This window comes from Calidris pugnax, unplaced genomic scaffold (assembly GCF_001431845.1).
Source record: "Calidris pugnax isolate Ruff unplaced genomic scaffold, ASM143184v1 scaffold315, whole genome shotgun sequence".
Classification (NCBI taxonomy): domain Eukaryota; kingdom Metazoa; phylum Chordata; class Aves; order Charadriiformes; family Scolopacidae; genus Calidris; species Calidris pugnax.
In genome coordinates, this window is record NW_015091029.1 from 52956 (window position 1) to 72808 (window position 19853).

General features: G+C 57.3%; 3 protein-coding genes across 3 annotated transcripts in view; 1 reads left to right on the plus strand and 2 right to left on the minus strand.

Annotated features, from left to right (window-relative positions):
• The window catches only part of LOC106896259 (class I histocompatibility antigen, F10 alpha chain-like), a 16811-nt gene extending 10572 nt beyond the window's left edge, over nt 1–6239 (plus strand). The window contains exons 5-7 of the mRNA XM_014956089.1: nt 3454–3486; nt 5647–5679; nt 5837–6239. Of these exons, the coding sequence (XP_014811575.1) occupies nt 3454–3486; nt 5647–5679; nt 5837–5850 (80 nt within the window). The 3' untranslated portion in view covers nt 5851–6239. The remainder of the gene's footprint in view (nt 1–3453; nt 3487–5646; nt 5680–5836) is intronic.
• A 5366-nt stretch (nt 6240–11605) lies between these two features.
• LOC106896260 (killer cell lectin-like receptor subfamily G member 1) lies at nt 11606–12734 on the minus strand. The gene is made up of 2 exons (XM_014956091.1): nt 12466–12734; nt 11606–12366 (listed from the first exon to the last, which is right to left on the minus strand). Exons 1-2 carry the CDS (start codon nt 12617–12619, stop codon nt 11759–11761), a joined length of 762 nt encoding a protein of 253 aa, XP_014811577.1. The 5' UTR covers nt 12620–12734; the 3' UTR covers nt 11606–11758.
• A 4338-nt stretch (nt 12735–17072) lies between these two features.
• The window catches only part of LOC106896258, a gene marked incomplete at its 5' end in the record, with an annotated part of 15014 nt that continues 12233 nt past the window's right edge, over nt 17073–19853 (minus strand). The window contains 4 exons of the mRNA XM_014956088.1: nt 17073–18176; nt 18656–18949; nt 19324–19344; nt 19794–19814. Of these exons, the coding sequence (XP_014811574.1) occupies nt 17509–18176; nt 18656–18949; nt 19324–19344; nt 19794–19814 (1004 nt within the window). The remainder of the gene's footprint in view (nt 18177–18655; nt 18950–19323; nt 19345–19793; nt 19815–19853) is intronic.

Sequence of the window (19853 nt, forward strand, 5' to 3'; positions counted from 1 at the left end):
CTGGGCACAGCGACCGCCCTAGCCCTCCCATTCCGACCGCTCCCCCTCCCCCCCCCCGGAGCTCCCCCCTACATTCCCCTTCCCGGGACCCCGTGGGATGCTCTACCCCCCTTTCCCGGGCACCGAGATCCCCCTTCACAATCCTGAACCCCCTTCCCGGTCCCCCACATCCTCCCGTCGATCTGCTGCCCTTGACACCGGGACCCCCCTGGACTCCCCGGGAAGCAGGACCCCCCTCCCAGACACACTGGGCTCCCCACTGTCCTCCCACCAGTCACATACCCACTGAAGCAGGTCCCACCCCCCAATTTACTCCCCTGGGACTCCCACCCAGCTTCACTGCCCACCCCTGCACATAGGGCACCCTCACCCCTGTGTCCCCCCCAACCCTCCTTCTCCCTCTCACCACCCCCTGTGTCCCCGCAGGGCCCCACTCCCTGCGCTACTTCTACACTGCGGTGTCGGAGCCCAGCCCGGGGGTGCCCCAGTTTGTGATTGAGGGGTACATGGATGGGAACCTCATCTTACGCTACGACAGTGAGACGGGGAGGATGGTGCCCCGGGCGGACTGGATGGCGGCCAACCTGGACCAGTGGTACTGGGACACCCAGACCCAGATCGCACAGCATAATCAGCAGGTTGATCGCATCAACCTGGAGATACTGCGGGGCCGCTACAACCAGAGCGAGGGTAAGTGTGGGCTGGGCTGGGGCTCCGTGGGGCTGGGGCTCTGTGGGACAGGACAGTTCCTCCCCCCAGGATCCTGTCCTGCCCCACGCTGCTGCATTGCCCAGGAACTTGTCCAGGTGGGTTTGAATGTCTCCAGACAAGGAGACTCCACCACCTCTCTGGGCAGCTTGTTCCAGTGCTCTACCACTCTCACAGGAAAGAAGTTCTTCCTCATGTTTAGGTGGAACTTATGCTCACGTTTGTGCCCATTTCTTCTTGTCCTGTCCATGGGCACCACTGAGAAAAGACCAGCCCCATCCTCCTGACACCCACCCTTTAAGTATTTGTATGCATTAATTAGATCTCCCCCTAAGATTAGATCTCTTCTCAAGACTAAAAAGCCCCAAGTCCCTCAGCCTTTCCTCGTAGGAGAGATGCTCCAGGCCCCTCATCATTTTTGTAGCCCTCTGCTGTCCCCTCTCCAGCAGTTCCCTGTCCTTCTGGAACTGGGGAGCCCAGAACTGGTCCCAGTGCTCCAGATGGGGCCTCCCCAGGGCAGAGCAGAGGGGCAGGATGACCTCCCTCCACCTGCTGCTCACACTCTTCCTGATGCCTCCCAGGATGCCATTGGCCTTCTTGGCCACGAGGGCCCATTGCTGGCTCATGGGCATCCTGTTGTCCACCAGGACTCCCAGGTCCTTGTCCTCAGAGCTGCTCTCCAGCAGGTCACCCCCAACCTGTCCTGGTGCAGGGGGTTATTTCTCCCCAGGTGCAGCACCCTGCACTTGCCCTTGTTAAATTTCATTAGGTTTCTCTCTGCCCAACTCTCCAGCCTGTCCAGGTCTCTCTGTATGGTGATGTCTCTTGGGTGTCAGCCACCCCTCCTAATTTTGTGTCATCAGCCAACTTGCTGAGGGTACATTCCATCCCTTCGTCCAGGTCATTGATGAATATATTGAAGAGGACAGGACCCAGTACTGACCCCTGGGGAACACCCCTTGTTACAGACCTCCAGCTGGATTCTGTGCCCCTAACCACGACCCTCTGAGCTCTGTCTTTTAGCCAGTTTTCAGTCCACTTCACTGTCCATTCCTCTAACCCACACTTCCTACATTCAGGTCCCCATCCCAGCCCCTTGCTGTCCCAGGGAGCCGTGGGGCTGGGTGCCAGCCCAGCCATGTTGTGGGTGGGGATCTGCATCACGGCTTTAGGTGACACCCCAAGTGCTGTGGGCCCTGGGCAGGACAAGGGGCAGCCCTGGTGCTGGTGCCCAATGACCCCAGGGCTCACACAGAGCTGGGTTGGGGGGTGCTGCTGAGGGGGGGGTGTGTGTCTGTGCCCCACTGATGTCCCAGGGCTGCAGCAGCCCCTCAGCCCCATCTCCCTGGTCGTGTTCCAGGGCTTCACGTGCGGCAGCGCATGGTTGGCTGTGACCTCCTGGAGGATGGTCGCACCAGGGGGTATTATCAGAATGCCTACGAACAGCCAGAGGGACTTCACCAGTCCCACTGCATCTCCTTGTCTCCCTCCATGTCATTTAGAGACCCCCATCCCAGCCCCTCAATGTCCCAGGGATCTGTGGGGCTGGGTGCCAGCCCAGCCACGCTGTGGGTGCAGGGGGTCTGTGTCACAGCTTTATGTGACACCCCGAGTGCTGTGGGCCCTGGGCAGGATGGGGGGCAGCCCTGGTGCTGGTACCTGTTCCCCCCAGGGCTCACACAGGGCTGGGTTGGGGGGTGCTGCTGCTGGGGGGTCTGTGCCCCACTGATGTCCCAGGGCTGCAGCAGCCCCTCAGCCCCATCTCCCTGGTCGTGTTCCAGGGCTTCACGTGCGGCAGTGCATGGTTGGCTGTGACCTCCTGGAGGACGGTAGCACCAGGGGGTATTCTCAGCACGCCTACGACGGGAGGGACTTCATTGCCTTCGACATGGACACGATGACGTTCACCGCGGCGGATGCGGCGGCACAAATCACCAAGAGGAAGTGGGAGGAAGACGGGACTGTCGCTGAGCGGCGGAAGAACTACCTGGAGAACACCTGCATCGAGTGGCTGAGGAAACACGTGAGCAACGGGCGGGCTGTGCTGGAGAGGAAAGGTGAGGGGGAGACGGGGACCGAGGGGACCGGCCAGCGTGGGTGCGTGTGCCGGCCCTCACTGCCACCCCCTCCCCAGAGCGCCCCACGGTGCGAGTGTCGGGGAAGGAGGCCCACGGGATCCTGACCTTGCACTGCCGCGCTTACGGCTTCTACCCGCGGCCCATCACCGTCAGCTGGCTGAAGGACGGGGAGGTCAGGGACCAGGAGACGGAGCGTGGGGGCATCGTGCCCAACAGCGACGGCACCTACTACACCTGGGCCTCCATCGAGGCCAACCCTGGGGAGAAGGACAAGTACCGGTGCCGCGTGGAGCACGCCAGCCTGCCCGAGCCCCAACTCTACGTGTGGGGTGAGCCCGGTGGCCTTGGGCCCAGGGAGGGGAGGGCTGGGGTGGTTCCCCTTCCCCTGCTCATGGTGGTGCTTCCCTCCAGAGATGGAGTGCAACCTGGTGCCCATCGTGGCGGGGGTGGCTGTTGCTGCCCTCGTGGCTGTCGTTGCCATCTGTGGATTCTTCGTATGGAAGAAGAAGTCAGGTAAAGCATCGGGGCCGGTGAGGCAGAGGGGTGCGGGGGGAAGGCAGGGCCTGGGGGGCCGGGAGGGGCTGTGGGCACGAGCCGCTGTGCTCTGGGGAGCCCCCGAGGCTGTCGGTGAAGCGCGGTGGATGCTGATGCCTCTTTCTTTCTGCAGGGATGAAGAAGAAGGGCTACGGCGTGGCGTCAGGTGAGTACCAGGGCAGGTCCTCCAACTGCTGCCAGGGGGTCTCGTGGCTCCAGTTCCTGGCTGTTGCTGGCGTTTCCTCCCCCCTGCCCTTTTCCCTGTGTCCCTGGAGTGGCCACATATGGAAGAGGTCGTGTGTCCCCTTGGTGCTCATGGGACTCCCATCCTCCTCTCCTGGTGGCCCCAGCGTGGCCGTGGCTCCTGGCACGTGCACCGTGCCCGTATCGAGCCCGGGGCTGGCAGCTCACGGCTGTTTCTCTCTCGCAGGCACGGACGGGGGCTCTGGCTCCTGGGCCAAAGGTACGGTGTGGGGATGAATGGGGCAGCCCCAGCTCTCCCTGCTCCCCCCCTGGGACCCAACTGCTGCCAGGGGGTCTCGTGGCTCCAGTTCCTGGCTGTTGCTGGCGTTTCCTCCCCCCTGCCCTTTTCCCTGTGTCCCTGGAGTGGCCACATATGGAAGAGGTCGTGTGTCCCCTTGGTGCTCATGGGACTCCCATCCTCCTCTCCTGGTGGCCCCAGCGTGGCCGTGGCTCCTGGCACGTGCACCGTGCCCGTATCGAGCCCGGGGCTGGCAGCTCACGGCTGTTTCTCTCTCGCAGGCACGGACGGGGGCTCTGGCTCCTGGGCCAAAGGTACGGTGTGGGGATGAATGGGGCAGCCCCAGCTCTCCCTGCTCCCCCCCTGGGACCCACAGCAGCCCTGGGCTGTGGGAGGGGGGCACCGAGACCCCCTTGAGCAGAGGGTTGGGGAGAGGGAGGTGTCCCTGGGTGACACTGTCTGTCCCTGCAGGGATCACTGCCTGATGGCTGTCAGAGGGACCGGCGTGTGGATGGATGTGGCTCCTTCCTTCTCATCACATGGAGGCAGAGAGGGGCTGGGTGAGGGGGCTGGGGGCTGCTGGCAGAGAGAGCTTATCCCCCCTGCCCTCACCCCCCCAGCCCTGCTGTGGTTGGGGGTCTTCTTGCAACTTGCTGTTTTCTGATATATTTTTTTTTAATTTTGGAGAATGTAATTACGAGTTATGTCATAATTATGAAGCTGTAACTGATTTTTTTCTGCATATGTACCTTTCCTGGCACACACAATAAACACTGGTCCCCACCCTCTGCCTGTGTCTCCTCTCCCAGTGCCTGGGCTGCTCTCCCAGCCTCTGGCCCAGGGCTGGACTGGTTTGGGCTGGGATAGGGGTGAGGGGGCTGGGGGCTGCTGGCAGAGAGAGCTTATCCCCCCTGCCCTCACCCCCCCAGCCCTGCTGTGGTTGGGGGTCTTCTTGCAACTTGCTGTTTTCTGATATATTTTTTTTTAATTTTGGAGAATGTAATTACGAGTTATGTCATAATTATGAAGCTGTAACTGATTTTTTTCTGCATATGTACCTTTCCTGGCACACACAATAAACACTGGTCCCCACCCTCTGCCTGTGTCTCCTCTCCCAGTGCCTGGGCTGCTCTCCCAGCCTCTGGCCCAGGGCTGGACTGGTTTGGGCTGGGATAGGGGTGGTTTTCTTGCTCACAGCCCAGCGAGGAGGCTTGGATCCAGGTCGACCATTGTGTTGGGAAATCCATGAATCACATGGGATTGGAAAGGACCTCTGGAGATCATCTCTCCAACCCCCTGCCAGAGCAGGTCCCACATAAATGTGTCCAGGGGGGTTTTGAATGTCTCCAGAGAAGGAGACTCCACCACCTCCCTGGGCAGCCTCTTCCAGGGCTCTGCCACCCTCCCAGGAAAGAAGTTCCTCCTCATGTTTAGGTGGAACTTCCAATATTCAGGTTTGTGCCCATTTCCTCTTGTCCTGTCCCTGGGCACCACTGAAAAAAGACTGGCCCCATCCTCCTGACACACTCCCTTGAAGTATTTATAGGTGTTGGTCAGATCCCCCAGCAGCAAGGGTCCAGGAGCTCCTGTAGGCACCCTTGATCAGGCTGAAGGCAAAAGTGTAAATGAAAAGAGCAAGTGGAAGCAGGTTCATGGCCTCCCACCTCACCCACCTCCTTCTTTGAAGTACCTCAGAGGAGCAGATACGAGGTTCTGGTTGAGAAGGGCCAGTCCAGTGAGGAAGTAGGTAAGGAGCACACAGATGACTCCTAAGTCAAAAAAGCACGTGCACCGTGCCCGTATCGAGCCCGGGGCTGGCAGCTCACGGCTGTTTCTCTCTCGCAGGCACGGACGGGGGCTCTGACTCCTCGGCCACAGGTACGGTGTGGGGATGGACGGGGCAGCCCCACCTCTCTCTGCTTCCCCCCTGGGACCTACAGTAACCCCAGGCTGTGGGAGGGGGGCACCGAGACCCCCTTGAGCAGAGGGTTGGGGAGAGGGAGGTGTCCCTGGGTGACACTGTCTGTCCCTGCAGGGATCACTGCCTGATGGCTGTCAGAGGGACCGGCGTGTGGATGGATGTGGCTCCTGCCCTCTCATCACATGGAGGCAGAGCGGTGCTGGGAGGGGCTGGGAGCTGCCAGCAGAGAGAGCTTGTCCCCCTGCCCCCCGCCACAGGCCGCTGTGGTTGTGGGTTTTCTTGCCAATTGCTGTTTTCTGATTCTTTTAAATTTTGGGCAACGCAATTACTAACAATGTTAGAATTTTGAGGTGGTAACTGGTTTCTGCTGCGTATGTACCTTTCCTGGCAGCACAATAAATGCTGATTGCACGAGTTCTGGAGAAGCAGGAGTCCTCTCTTTTGGCCCAGCTGGACACAGATAGTGAATGCACATGAAGAAAGTCTCCAGAGGCTTTTGGAGGAGGCCTCCAACCAAAGTTGACATTTAGATGAACCTCACAAACCAACAATATCTCTAATATGCATAGTATTAATCCAATATGGAATTTAATTGAATATGCAATGTATTAGTGATTTATGTCAGTATCAATAAATACAGTTGTTGAGAGAGATGTGGTCAAAGCCAAAATAGATAGAAAAACTCCTTTGGGTTCCTCCTGAAGCTCTGTATTTGGATGATGGTCAAGTATTAGGGCAATTGGAGATGTATCTTCTTTAATAACCGTAGTTAACCTTATGCAGTAATGATTAGGTGTGTTACCCTGCTTATTCTCTTTGCTGCTTAACGCTAGAGTACAATAACCAAAAACCTTAGTTTTAACTAAAATTATTACCTTCCTTGTGCATTAGCTTGAAATAAAGAGTTAAATAAGCTGACTCTTTCTTCTGGCATCTGTGTCCTTTCTGTTGACCCTGTCCATCGGCAAAGCAGGTGGCCGTGGTCACCAGGCTGGAGGGACAGGGTGCCATCCCAAGGGACCTGGACAGGCTGGAGAGGTGAGACCCTGCCAACCTCATGAAGTTCAACCAGGCCAAGTGCAGGGTCCTGCCCCTTGGTCGGGGCAATCCCAACCCCAAATCTAGGCTGGGCAGAGAATGGCTGAAGAGCAGCCCTGGGAAGGACTTTGGGGTGTTGGTGGATGGGGATTCTGCCTCCTGCACTGCTCTAGGGAGACCCCTCTGCAGTGCTGCCTCCAGCTCTGGGACCACCAACATCAGAAGGACATGGACCTCTTGGACCGGGGCCAGAGGAGACCACGGGGATGTTGTGAGGGCTGGAGACCCTCTGCTGTGAGGACAGGCTGAGAGAGTTGGGGTTGGGGGAGGTCAACCTGGAGAAGAGAAGGCTCTGGGGAGACTTTAGAGCCCTGTCCAGTGCCTAAAGGGACAGGGAAGGGCTCCAGCCACCCCCCTCCCTCTGCTGGCACCCCACGCTGCCAGGGCTGGAGGGAGAAGAACACGAGGGGCAGCTCGTCCCAGCCATGTCCTCCAATGCCCCCAAAGCCAGGATGGAAAGTGGCCACGGGGGTGAGGGGGGGAGGGGACAGGGCTGCCTCCAGCAGGAGAGAAACACGGATGGGATTTCATATTGGTTTATTAGGAACAGTACAAAAACCAGCAACAGTATTTACATTTCAACTCTCAGGGGAGCCCCACAAGGGCCACTTCACCCCCTGGCTCTGTGGCACCTCAGCCCTGCACAGGACCAGGGACCTGCACTGAGCTTTCTGTGCCCAGCTCATGGGGGAGCAGCTGCTCCAGCTCCAAGGCCGCAGTTTAAAAGACGGTTTCTGTGTTGTCATTTAGGCTGAATTGCTCAATGACAAGACAAGAGATGCTCTCCCCCACTTCTCCTTCCAAGGAGAGGAGGGGGAGAGATGTAGGAGTTTAGAAGGAACTATAATGAAAATGATGAAACAGCTACACTCTATACAGACTCCCAGGATGACATCACCAGCAGCACTGGAGAAGTCCCAGTCTGGAGTCAGCCATGGACAGGAACTAGATTTCTGATCTGGCCCCACACGGCTACCACCAGCCCTGGGATGGCAGCAGCTCCCACCCCACGCCTGCTCCAACAAGCTCCAGAGCTGCTGCAGGAGCTCACCAGCCCACCCAGTGCTCTTGGGTCCTGCTCTGACACAGCTCTGCTCTGACCCCGGGATCTCCATCCAACCCAGGAACACCCCCAAACCCCCACGCACCCACAACAGCCCCTCACTCACCATTTCCCACTCCCTCCTCAGCACGGCCAGCGAGGCCCCACGCGAGGAGCACTGCTCCTGGCTCCACTCCCAGCTCCCCTGGTCCCTCGAGAGGTAGTAGCAGACATTGTGGTACCCGACCCAGCCATCAGGACACGCCAGCACCGGAGCCACAGGCACAGCTGGATCCCCTCCACGTGTTCTTGCTGGAGAGGGAAGGGGAGAAGGGCAGAGGATTGGGCTGCTGAAGAAAGTCTCCAGAGGCTTTTGGAGGAGGCCTCCAACCAAAGTTGACATTTAGATGAACCTCACAAACCAACAATATCTCTAATATGCATAGTATTAATCCAATATGGAATTTAATTGAATATGCAATGTATTAGTGATTTATGTCAGTATCAATAAATACAGTTGTTGAGAGAGATGTGGTCAAAGCCAAAATAGATAGAAAAACTCCTTTGGGTTCCTCCTGAAGCTCTGTATTTGGATGATGGTCAAGTATTAGGGCAATTGGAGATGTATCTTCTTTAATAACCGTAGTTAACCTTATGCAGTAATGATTAGGTGTGTTACCCTGCTTATTCTCTTTGCTGCTTAACGCTAGAGTACAATAACCAAAAACCTTAGTTTTAACTAAAATTATTACCTTCCTTGTGCATTAGCTTGAAATAAAGAGTTAAATAAGCTGACTCTTTCTTCTGGCATCTGTGTCCTTTCTGTTGACCCTGTCCATCGGCAAAGCAGGTGGCCGTGGTCACCAGGCTGGAGGGACAGGGTGCCATCCCAAGGGACCTGGACAGGCTGGAGAGGTGAGACCCTGCCAACCTCATGAAGTTCAACCAGGCCAAGTGCAGGGTCCTGCCCCTTGGTCGGGGCAATCCCAACCCCAAATCTAGGCTGGGCAGAGAATGGCTGAAGAGCAGCCCTGGGAAGGACTTTGGGGTGTTGGTGGATGGGGATTCTGCCTCCTGCACTGCTCTAGGGAGACCCCTCTGCAGTGCTGCCTCCAGCTCTGGGACCACCAACATCAGAAGGACATGGACCTCTTGGACCGGGGCCAGAGGAGACCACGGGGATGTTGTGAGGGCTGGAGACCCTCTGCTGTGAGGACAGGCTGAGAGAGTTGGGGTTGGGGGAGGTCAACCTGGAGAAGAGAAGGCTCTGGGGAGACTTTAGAGCCCTGTCCAGTGCCTAAAGGGACAGGGAAGGGCTCCAGCCACCCCCCTCCCTCTGCTGGCACCCCACGCTGCCAGGGCTGGAGGGAGAAGAACACGAGGGGCAGCTCGTCCCAGCCATGTCCTCCAATGCCCCCAAAGCCAGGATGGAAAGTGGCCACGGGGGTGAGGGGGGGAGGGGACAGGGCTGCCTCCAGCAGGAGAGAAACACGGATGGGATTTCATATTGGTTTATTAGGAACAGTACAAAAACCAGCAACAGTATTTACATTTCAACTCTCAGGGGAGCCCCACAAGGGCCACTTCACCCCCTGGCTCTGTGGCACCTCAGCCCTGCACAGGACCAGGGACCTGCACTGAGCTTTCTGTGCCCAGCTCATGGGGGAGCAGCTGCTCCAGCTCCAAGGCCGCAGTTTAAAAGACGGTTTCTGTGTTGTCATTTAGGCTGAATTGCTCAATGACAAGACAAGAGATGCTCTCCCCCACTTCTCCTTCCAAGGAGAGGAGGGGGAGAGATGTAGGAGTTTAGAAGGAACTATAATGAAAATGATGAAACAGCTACACTCTATACAGACTCCCAGGATGACATCACCAGCAGCACTGGAGAAGTCCCAGTCTGGAGTCAGCCATGGACAGGAACTAGATTTCTGATCTGGCCCCACACGGCTACCACCAGCCCTGGGATGGCAGCAGCTCCCACCCCACGCCTGCTCCAACAAGCTCCAGAGCTGCTGCAGGAGCTCACCAGCCCACCCAGTGCTCTTGGGTCCTGCTCTGACACAGCTCTGCTCTGACCCCGGGATCTCCATCCAACCCAGGAACACCCCCAAACCCCCACGCACCCACAACAGCCCCTCACTCACCATTTCCCACTCCCTCCTCAGCACGGCCAGCGAGGCCCCACGCGAGGAGCACTGCTCCTGGCTCCACTCCCAGCTCCCCTGGTCCCTCGAGAGGTAGTAGCAGACATTGTGGTACCCGACCCAGCCATCAGGACACGCCAGCACCGGAGCCACAGGCACAGCTGGATCCCCTCCACGTGTTCTTGCTGGAGAGGGAAGGGGAGAAGGGCAGAGGATTGGGCTGCGCAACGCAATTACTAACAATGTTAGAATTTTGAGGTGGTAACTGGTTTCTGCTGCGTATGTACCTTTCCTGGCAGCACAATAAATGCTGATTGCACGAGTTCTGGAGAAGCAGGAGTCCTCTCTTTTGGCCCAGCTGGACACAGATAGTGAATGCACATGAAGAAAGTCTCCAGAGGCTTTTGGAGGAGGCCTCCAACCAAAGTTGACATTTAGATGAACCTCACAAACCAACAATATCTCTAATATGCATAGTATTAATCCAATATGGAATTTAATTGAATATGCAATGTATTAGTGATTTATGTCAGTATCAATAAATACAGTTGTTGAGAGAGATGTGGTCAAAGCCAAAATAGATAGAAAAACTCCTTTGGGTTCCTCCTGAAGCTCTGTATTTGGATGATGGTCAAGTATTAGGGCAATTGGAGATGTATCTTCTTTAATAACCGTAGTTAACCTTATGCAGTAATGATTAGGTGTGTTACCCTGCTTATTCTCTTTGCTGCTTAACGCTAGAGTACAATAACCAAAAACCTTAGTTTTAACTAAAATTATTACCTTCCTTGTGCATTAGCTTGAAATAAAGAGTTAAATAAGCTGACTCTTTCTTCTGGCATCTGTGTCCTTTCTGTTGACCCTGTCCATCGGCAAAGCAGGTGGCCGTGGTCACCAGGCTGGAGGGACAGGGTGCCATCCCAAGGGACCTGGACAGGCTGGAGAGGTGAGACCCTGCCAACCTCATGAAGTTCAACCAGGCCAAGTGCAGGGTCCTGCCCCTTGGTCGGGGCAATCCCAACCCCAAATCTAGGCTGGGCAGAGAATGGCTGAAGAGCAGCCCTGGGAAGGACTTTGGGGTGTTGGTGGATGGGGATTCTGCCTCCTGCACTGCTCTAGGGAGACCCCTCTGCAGTGCTGCCTCCAGCTCTGGGACCACCAACATCAGAAGGACATGGACCTCTTGGACCGGGGCCAGAGGAGACCACGGGGATGTTGTGAGGGCTGGAGACCCTCTGCTGTGAGGACAGGCTGAGAGAGTTGGGGTTGGGGGAGGTCAACCTGGAGAAGAGAAGGCTCTGGGGAGACTTTAGAGCCCTGTCCAGTGCCTAAAGGGACAGGGAAGGGCTCCAGCCACCCCCCTCCCTCTGCTGGCACCCCACGCTGCCAGGGCTGGAGGGAGAAGAACACGAGGGGCAGCTCGTCCCAGCCATGTCCTCCAATGCCCCCAAAGCCAGGATGGAAAGTGGCCACGGGGGTGAGGGGGGGAGGGGACAGGGCTGCCTCCAGCAGGAGAGAAACACGGATGGGATTTCATATTGGTTTATTAGGAACAGTACAAAAACCAGCAACAGTATTTACATTTCAACTCTCAGGGGAGCCCCACAAGGGCCACTTCACCCCCTGGCTCTGTGGCACCTCAGCCCTGCACAGGACCAGGGACCTGCACTGAGCTTTCTGTGCCCAGCTCATGGGGGAGCAGCTGCTCCAGCTCCAAGGCCGCAGTTTAAAAGACGGTTTCTGTGTTGTCATTTAGGCTGAATTGCTCAATGACAAGACAAGAGATGCTCTCCCCCACTTCTCCTTCCAAGGAGAGGAGGGGGAGAGATGTAGGAGTTTAGAAGGAACTATAATGAAAATGATGAAACAGCTACACTCTATACAGACTCCCAGGATGACATCACCAGCAGCACTGGAGAAGTCCCAGTCTGGAGTCAGCCATGGACAGGAACTAGATTTCTGATCTGGCCCCACACGGCTACCACCAGCCCTGGGATGGCAGCAGCTCCCACCCCACGCCTGCTCCAACAAGCTCCAGAGCTGCTGCAGGAGCTCACCAGCCCACCCAGTGCTCTTGGGTCCTGCTCTGACACAGCTCTGCTCTGACCCCGGGATCTCCATCCAACCCAGGAACACCCCCAAACCCCCACGCACCCACAACAGCCCCTCACTCACCATTTCCCACTCCCTCCTCAGCACGGCCAGCGAGGCCCCACGCGAGGAGCACTGCTCCTGGCTCCACTCCCAGCTCCCCTGGTCCCTCGAGAGGTAGTAGCAGACATTGTGGTACCCGACCCAGCCATCAGGACACGCCAGCACCGGAGCCACAGGCACAGCTGGATCCCCTCCACGTGTTCTTGCTGGAGAGGGAAGGGGAGAAGGGCAGAGGATTGGGCTGTGCAGGGACCAGGGGACACAGCTCCGTGGGGCAGGGAAGGAGGCAGCCGCTCCTCCCTTACCTGAGAGCACAGCAACAGCCACGGCCAGAGCCAGGACCAGAGCCACCAGCACAGACACCACCAGGACCCATTTCCTTCTGCCTGTAGCCCCAGGCACCTTTGGATGGGGGGAGGCTCCTTCCTCCTGTGGACTCAGGGGCATCTCCACATTCATGTCCAGCAACAGCCACGGCCAGAGCCAGGACCAGAGCCACCAGCACAGACACCACCAGGACACACACTGGATGGGGCCTGTGCCACTTTCCTGGAGAGGGAAAGAGCCACTTTGGGTGAGGACGCTGCTGTCCCCCTCCCATCCCAGCCACCCCCACCACCAGCTGGGTGGTGTCCCTCCCTCCCGGAGGGGACAAGACCGGGGTCCGGGGGTGTGTGTCTGAGGCTGTGGGGACCCGGGGGGTGACCCCGGGCTGGGGGGACACGGGCAGAGCGGGGGGTCTCGGGCCCCGAGGAGGGTTCGGGGGGGGCTGAGGGCCTCTGGGTGGAGGGTTCTGGGGGGTTTGGGGGTGCTGGGGGGGTCCCGGGATTCCCCTGTCCCCGCCCTTCCCCTCCCCCGCGCTGTCTCCGGCGCTTTCGCTTTCGGTTCCAACCTGCGGAGCCGGGATCTGCCCGGCGACCGGTGACGTCAGAGGCGGCTCGGGCTGCCATTGGGTGGGAGGTGGGTGGCCGAGCCAATCGCGGGCCGGGGCTTGCTCTGTGCCCGAATGGGAGCAGCGAAATGGCGCCTTGTCCGGGCGCTGCGCTCGGGGCTGTTGCTGCTGGGGGTCCTCAGCGGAGCGCTGTGCGGTGAGTGGGGACCCGGGACCCCCTTTCCCGGGCATCGGAACCCCCGGGACCCACTTTCCGGGCACCGGGATACCTTCCTTCCCGATCCCCCTCCATCCCGCCCCCCTAAAACCCTCTGAACACCCTTTTTCTTGGCACTGATACTCCCCCCGCTTCATCCTCTGAGCACCTGGACCCCCCCTGGAGCCCTTTGGGTTTGCACCGGGACATCCCCGCTTCCCTTTACCCCCTCTCCCCTCCCCTCCATCCTTGGGCACAGCGACTCTCCTTGACCCCTGTTCCCTGGGCACAGGGACCGCCCTAGACCTCCCATTCCGACCGCTCCCCCTCCAGCCCCCCGGAGCTCCCCCCTACATTCCCCTTCCCGGGACCCCGTGGGATGCTCCATGTGGGGGCAGGGCTGCCTGCAGGCCTGGTGGGACCAGTGTGAGGCTGGGCCAGGGACTGGTGTGGGGCTGGCAGCAGCTCCTGACTGTTGACTTTTCTCTTTCCTGCCCAGTGGTTCCTCTCACGCCTCAAGGGCAACATCGATTACTGGATTGGGCTGCAGAGACGGGGTGAGCACCTGGAGTGGGTGGACGGCAGCAGCTTCAACCAGACGTGAGTCCCGTTGGGAGCCGGGGCCGTGGGGAGATCATTCTGTTGTGGGATGGCTGGGGTCCTGGAGGGAGGTGTCTCTTGCAGCAGCCCTTGTCTCCTCCTGGGTCTTGAGGGGACAACCGTGACCCCCACGATACCAGTGGTGTCTGTGCTGCTTGTTGCAGGACCAGGGGTTCCTCTTGCTCCTCAAGGATGACATGGATCCCTGGATTGGGCTGCGGAGACGGGGCGAGCACCTGGAGTGGGTGGACGGCAGCAGCTTCAACCAGACGTGAGTCCTGTTGGGAGCCGGGGCCGTGGGGAGATCATTCTGTTGTGGGATGGCTGGGGTCCTGGAGGGAGGTGTCTCTTGCAGCAGCCCTTGTCTCCTCCTGGGTCTTGAGGGGACAACCATGACCCCCACGATACCAGTGGTGTCTGTGCTGCTTGTTGCAGGACAAGGGGTTCCTCTTGCTCCTCAAGGATGACATGGATCCCTGGATTGGGCTGCGGAGACGGGGCGAGCACCTGGAGTGGGTGGACGGCAGCAGCTTCAACCAGACGTGAGTCCCGTTGGGAGCCGGGGCCGTGGGGAGACCGTCCTGTGGTGGGACGGGCAGGGTCCTGGTGGGAGGTGTCTGCTGGGGCTGTCCCTTGCAGGCAGCCCTTGTCTCCTCCTGGGTCTTGAGGGGACAACTGTGACCCCCACGATACCAATGGTGTCTGTGCTGCTTGTTGCAGGATCCCAGTGGTGGGTGAAGAACCTTGTCTGTTCCTCAATGATCATGATCTCCTGAGTGCCTGCTGCTCCCAGCCATGGCCTTATCTCTGCAGCAAACCTATGCTCCAGTGAGATCCACGTGACAGAAGTGGTGGAGAAAGGCCCTTCTCCATGGTGGAGACTCACAATTTCCCCTCTTCCAGCAGCACGGAGTGGTGCAGGGATGTCCTTCCCTCTGCTGCTGCTCTGGTTGCTCCTGGTCTCAGCAGAAACTCGCTGCCAGCTCTCAGGAGATGAACCTGCAGGTCAGGAGCTGTGGTGGGAGCTGCCGTGTGCCTGCCTGGGCTGGGACTTCAACCATGGAACTGGTTTCTTTCTCCTCCTGGGACTATTGCAGAACTCTTCTTGTTTGTGCCACAAGACACATTGTCCTAGTTTGAGGTAGAACAGAACCAACTTTCTCTTCAGTGATTTTATTACCAGAATATTTTGTAAGAATTATCAGGTTTTTCTTAGAGAGGTAGGACCAATGTTGATAGTTCCTGCCAAGGAATGGGGTGCAGAGAGGCTCTTGCTTCTATTATCTGCTATGACAACCAAGGTAACTCTCATATTTGCCCCACTGGAGGGTTAGAAGCAGAAAAGCATAGAGGTGTTGCTACTGTGAGGAGGAGCAGGCAGGATGGGGGCCCCAAAAGTGACCACGGGGTGTTCCATCCCATCTGCCCCACGCTCAGTGTGAAAGGTGAGGGATCAAAGGGTCAGCTCTTTCTTCGATGGCTGGCATCTGAGGAGGGCCCTGTCTGTTCGGCTGTCTTTGATCCAGGTCCCTGTGTTCCTGACTCCAGATTTCTTTGCTGAATCCACTCTGGGACTTCCCTAATCCTTCCAATGAGGTCTTCCTGGGAGCTTGGTATAGATTGTATCTATTCATTATTTTCATTGAAGTAGTTGCTTCTAAGCTCATAGCTCTCTCCTCCTATATGTGTATATATATACATTGTGTATAGCCCCTGTGGAGAAAAATGTGGGAACTCAGACCGAGCTCCCCCGCAAAGACGTGGCCGTTCAGGGCAGGGCCCTGGCTGCACCGAATGCCTGAGCCTGGCTGTGGTACCACAGGGACCCAGGGACACCCATTGCGTGCGGTGTGAGCAGATAAACGACCTGCTCAGAGAGGCAAGCAGAACCCTCAACAGCCTCCCTCGCATTCCCAGTTACATCTGCAAAATAGGTTTGGAGTTCTGGATTTTGGGGATGAGGCAAATGAGACTGGAGAGGATGATCTCCCCAGTGAGGCACCCTGGACGGGTCACCCACCCATGTGCCTCAGGACCTCATCAACAAAGAAAAAATGGAGGGTGATTGTAATAGGTGACTCCCTTCTCAGTGGAACAGAGGGCCCAATCTGTTGGCCAGACCCGTCCCACAGGGAAGTCACCTGCCTCCCTGGGCCAGGACCAAGGACATACCTTCCCTCCGTCGCAACACCCTTCTTTGGAGATTTTTCAAGACCCGCCTGGATGCTCCTGAGTAACATGCTCTGACAAGCTCTAGGCAATCCTGCTTTGGCAGGGGAGTTGGACTAGATGATCTCTATGGTCCCTTCCAACTCTAAAAATTCAGTGAAATACGGTGGACGAAGGGGTAATTAGGAAGAAACAACAAATCAACTCATGGTTAAAAGACTGGAGTAAACGGCAGGACTTTGGATTCTTTGAGCACAGGCTGATCTGCAGGTCATCAGGCATGCTTGCAGCAGGTGGGGGAAGCCTAACCCAAAGGGGAAAAAGGATATTGGCCAATTGGTCGTGTCATTGGCCAATTCAGCTGAAAAGACAACCCAGAAGGCTTCTTTTAAGCTGTGGCTTTGGTGCTGGAGCAGCTGCTCCCCCATGAGCTGGGCACAGAAAGCTCAGGGCAGGTCCCTGGCCCTGTGCAGGGCAGGGGGGCCACAGAGCCAGGGGGTGAAGTGGCCCTTGTGGGGCTCCCGTAAGAGTTAAAATGTAAATGGAGACACTGTTGCTGGTTTTTGTACTGTTTTTAATAAAGCATCATGAATTGCTGTGGGTGTTTCTCTCCTGGTGTTCAAGGGCATCCAAAGGAATCCGGGGGTCCAAGAGGGTCAAATGGGGGGTCCAAGGACTTCCAAGGGGGCCCAGAAGGTCCTTGGCCCCCCAGCGTGGTTTAACCCTCACTCCCCACTTTCCCCCACAGGGAGAAAAGGAGGGGAAAACATCTTGTGAGTTGGAATAAAGACAGTTTAAGACAACAGTTACATCAGAGGAAAATATGATTAATTGTAAAAAAAATATTCAAAATTAAGGGATACAACAGCAGGTGCCCTCAGCACCTGAGGACTGATTGCGCGGAGGATCAAAGGGGGTCCAAGAACTTCCAAGGGGGCCCAGGAGGTCCTTGGCCCCCCAGCGTGGTTTAACCCTCACTCCCCACTTTCCCCCACAGGGAGAAAAGGAGGGGAAAACATCTTGTGAGTTGGAATAAAGACAGTTTAAGACAACAGTTACAGCAGAGGAAAATATGATTAATTGTAAAAAAAATATTCAAAATTAAGGGATACAACAGCAGGTGCCCTCAGCACCTGAGGACTGATTGCCCAGACTGTCCACAGCAGCAATGGAGGGTCCCAGCCCCCTCCCGACTCTCATTTCTGTCCTGAGCAGGATATCTGTGGGGTGCAATAGCCCTTTGGCCACCTCGTCCTGGCCGTGCTCCCTCTCAGCTGTGATGGGAAGCTGAAAAAGCCCTTGACTGATGTGAACATTTCTCAGCCACGTATAAAACCATGTCGGATCAATCACATTCTCACAACAAATTCAAAACGCAGCCGATACTAGAAAGAAAATCAACTCCATCAAACCTGAAATGAGGACACACACCCCTGCTCAGAGCCTCCCAGTACCTGGGGGGACCCCACAGCAGCCCCTGCCCCCTGCCCCTCACTGCCCCTCTGTCCTCTGGGCTGGGGCAGGGCAGAGAGGGGCATCTCCTGCAGGGTCCAGGAGAGGAGAGGGAGGAGTCTCTGGAGAAGGACAGGGGCTGCTGGAGGCTGTGGTGGGGATGGAAGGGGGGCTGAGGGTGATGCTGCCCCTGAGGCACAGCTCCATTTTCGCTGTCTCCACTTGAAACCAAGGGCGCAGGGTCTCCCTGTGGAATGAGCCTGGTGGGAAAGTGAAGATCTTGACCCCAGTGTCGGCGTTGAGGAAAGTCACCAGCCCCTCTGTACAGTCCAGACAGACCCAGATCCTCCTGGGGACTGGGGACAGCGGGATGGAAGGAAAGGTGAGAGCCTCGAACTGCCCTCTCCGGTGCCGAACTGCCCAGATCCCTTCTTCAGGGCTTGGTAACACTCTCCTCTTTCTCTCCCCAGTCTCTTTGGCCACCCCAACACCCCACCACGAATCATCTCCCACCTCCCCCTCCACCTCCACCTCCCAGCAGTGCCTCCCCTCATGGAACCTCTGTTTGCCCAGCACCCAGCACCAATAAGTAAATCTCTCAGGGGTGCTGGGCAGGTTCAGCCGTGTGGTCCCCCATCTCACACTTCTCAAATCCTCCGACAGGAGAAGCTGGGAATGAGCCGTGTTTGGATCCAGGGTCACCACATCTGCAGGGAACAGGAGGAGCGGGAGCATCAGAGCTCAGTCCTGGGCAGATTTCACTACTCCAGGGCCAGGACCTGCCCTACGGGGCAGGAGACTGGGCATCTCCTTCCTCCTCTCCATCCCCACTATGGGTCCAGCTCCACCACGGCCAAGTTCAGTCCCGTGGGAAGAGGCACCAGTGGGGCTGCAGCCCCTGCAGGGAGTAGCAGGATGGGGAGAGGGGCTGGGCTGGGCAGTGCAAGGTATCTCAGGGGGAGATGGCCCCTCTGGGGCACCATGGTGTAACTCAGAACAGGGTGGAACAGCAAGAAAATGGGGTGAGATCCAGGCCAGTGTGATGGTCAGGGGGGGAGTCTGAGTCACCAACACGCCCAGGCACGGCCAGTCCCTTCACTGGACAGCCCAGTTACACCTTGCACAGCGGGAAAGGGAGAAGAACCACCCATAAACCAAAACAAAATACAATAAAAGACCCAATTACCTGGATTCTCAGGAAGCAGAAATTTTCTCCACTCTACAAGGACAGAAAAGAACAGGTCATATCCCACCACTGGTACCCAGTGGCTGTGGAAAGCGTAAAGGGCCCATCCCTGGTCTGGTGTCCCTGAGCTGCCCACCTCCCCAGACACATCCCCTCGGGGTTTGCCTGGACCCAGGGGATGCAGGGATGGAGAGGATGTGCAAGACAGAAACGGGTCAAGTCCAGAGTGCCCAAGAGAGGACACCGAGCCAGGAGGAGTTCGTGGAGACTCACCCAACAGTGCAGCTTGTTCCTCTGGAAAGCAAAAGGAATATTTGGTCAGAGAGGACAGCTTCTCATCCCATAAGTGCTCAAGAAGGAGTAAGAAGAGCTGGGGAAACCCAAATTCTTCCTTTTTGGGGAGTGGGAAAACACTTTCTGGGTCCCAGGGATGGGTTCCTCCAGCCTGGTCATGTCCCACAGCTGGTAGCCAGGGACTTTGGGCAGGGAAGAGGGTATGTCCCTGGACTGGTTTCACCAAGCCGCCCACCCCCTACAGGCACCTCCCCTCAGGGGTTTGCCTGGACCCAAGGGATGCAGGGATGCAGAGGACAGGCAAGGGAGGACAGGGCCAAGCACAGAGCATCCAGGAAAGGACACTGAGCCAGGAGGATCTCACAGAGACTCACCCAGTGCTGCATCTCGTTGCTCTGGAAAGGAAAAACAAAATCAGTTAGTGATGAAAGGGAAGAGCTTCTGACCCCATGGCTCAGGAGAGCAGAGCTCGGGCTGAGCCCAAACTCCTGCCTGGGGAATGGGAAAAGTCCCCTTGGCTCCCAGGGTGGATCCCTGACCTCCTATCCCCACCCTAGTTCACACAGGCACCCTACAGTTAAGCCTGAATTAAGCAGAGATTTAAGGCTCAGCCTGATTTAAGCTCACCCAGTGCTGGTCCCTGTTACTTCCATTGAGTCAGTACACCTCCCGTGCCCAGTTCCCGTGCCCAGTTCCCTGCACCAGTGCTCTCCAGTCCCCTTCTGGGCTCCATCAACCCACATGAGTGACCAGAGAAACAACAAGAGCCATCGAAAGCCACGTCCCTCCCTGGGGGCTCCTTTCTCAGGAGGCTTTGCTGGTGGCAGGGGCCAGAAGGACTCACCCAGCGCTCGGGACTGCACCACTGGAAAGCAAAGGCAGAGGAAGAGGAGGTCAGGAGAGC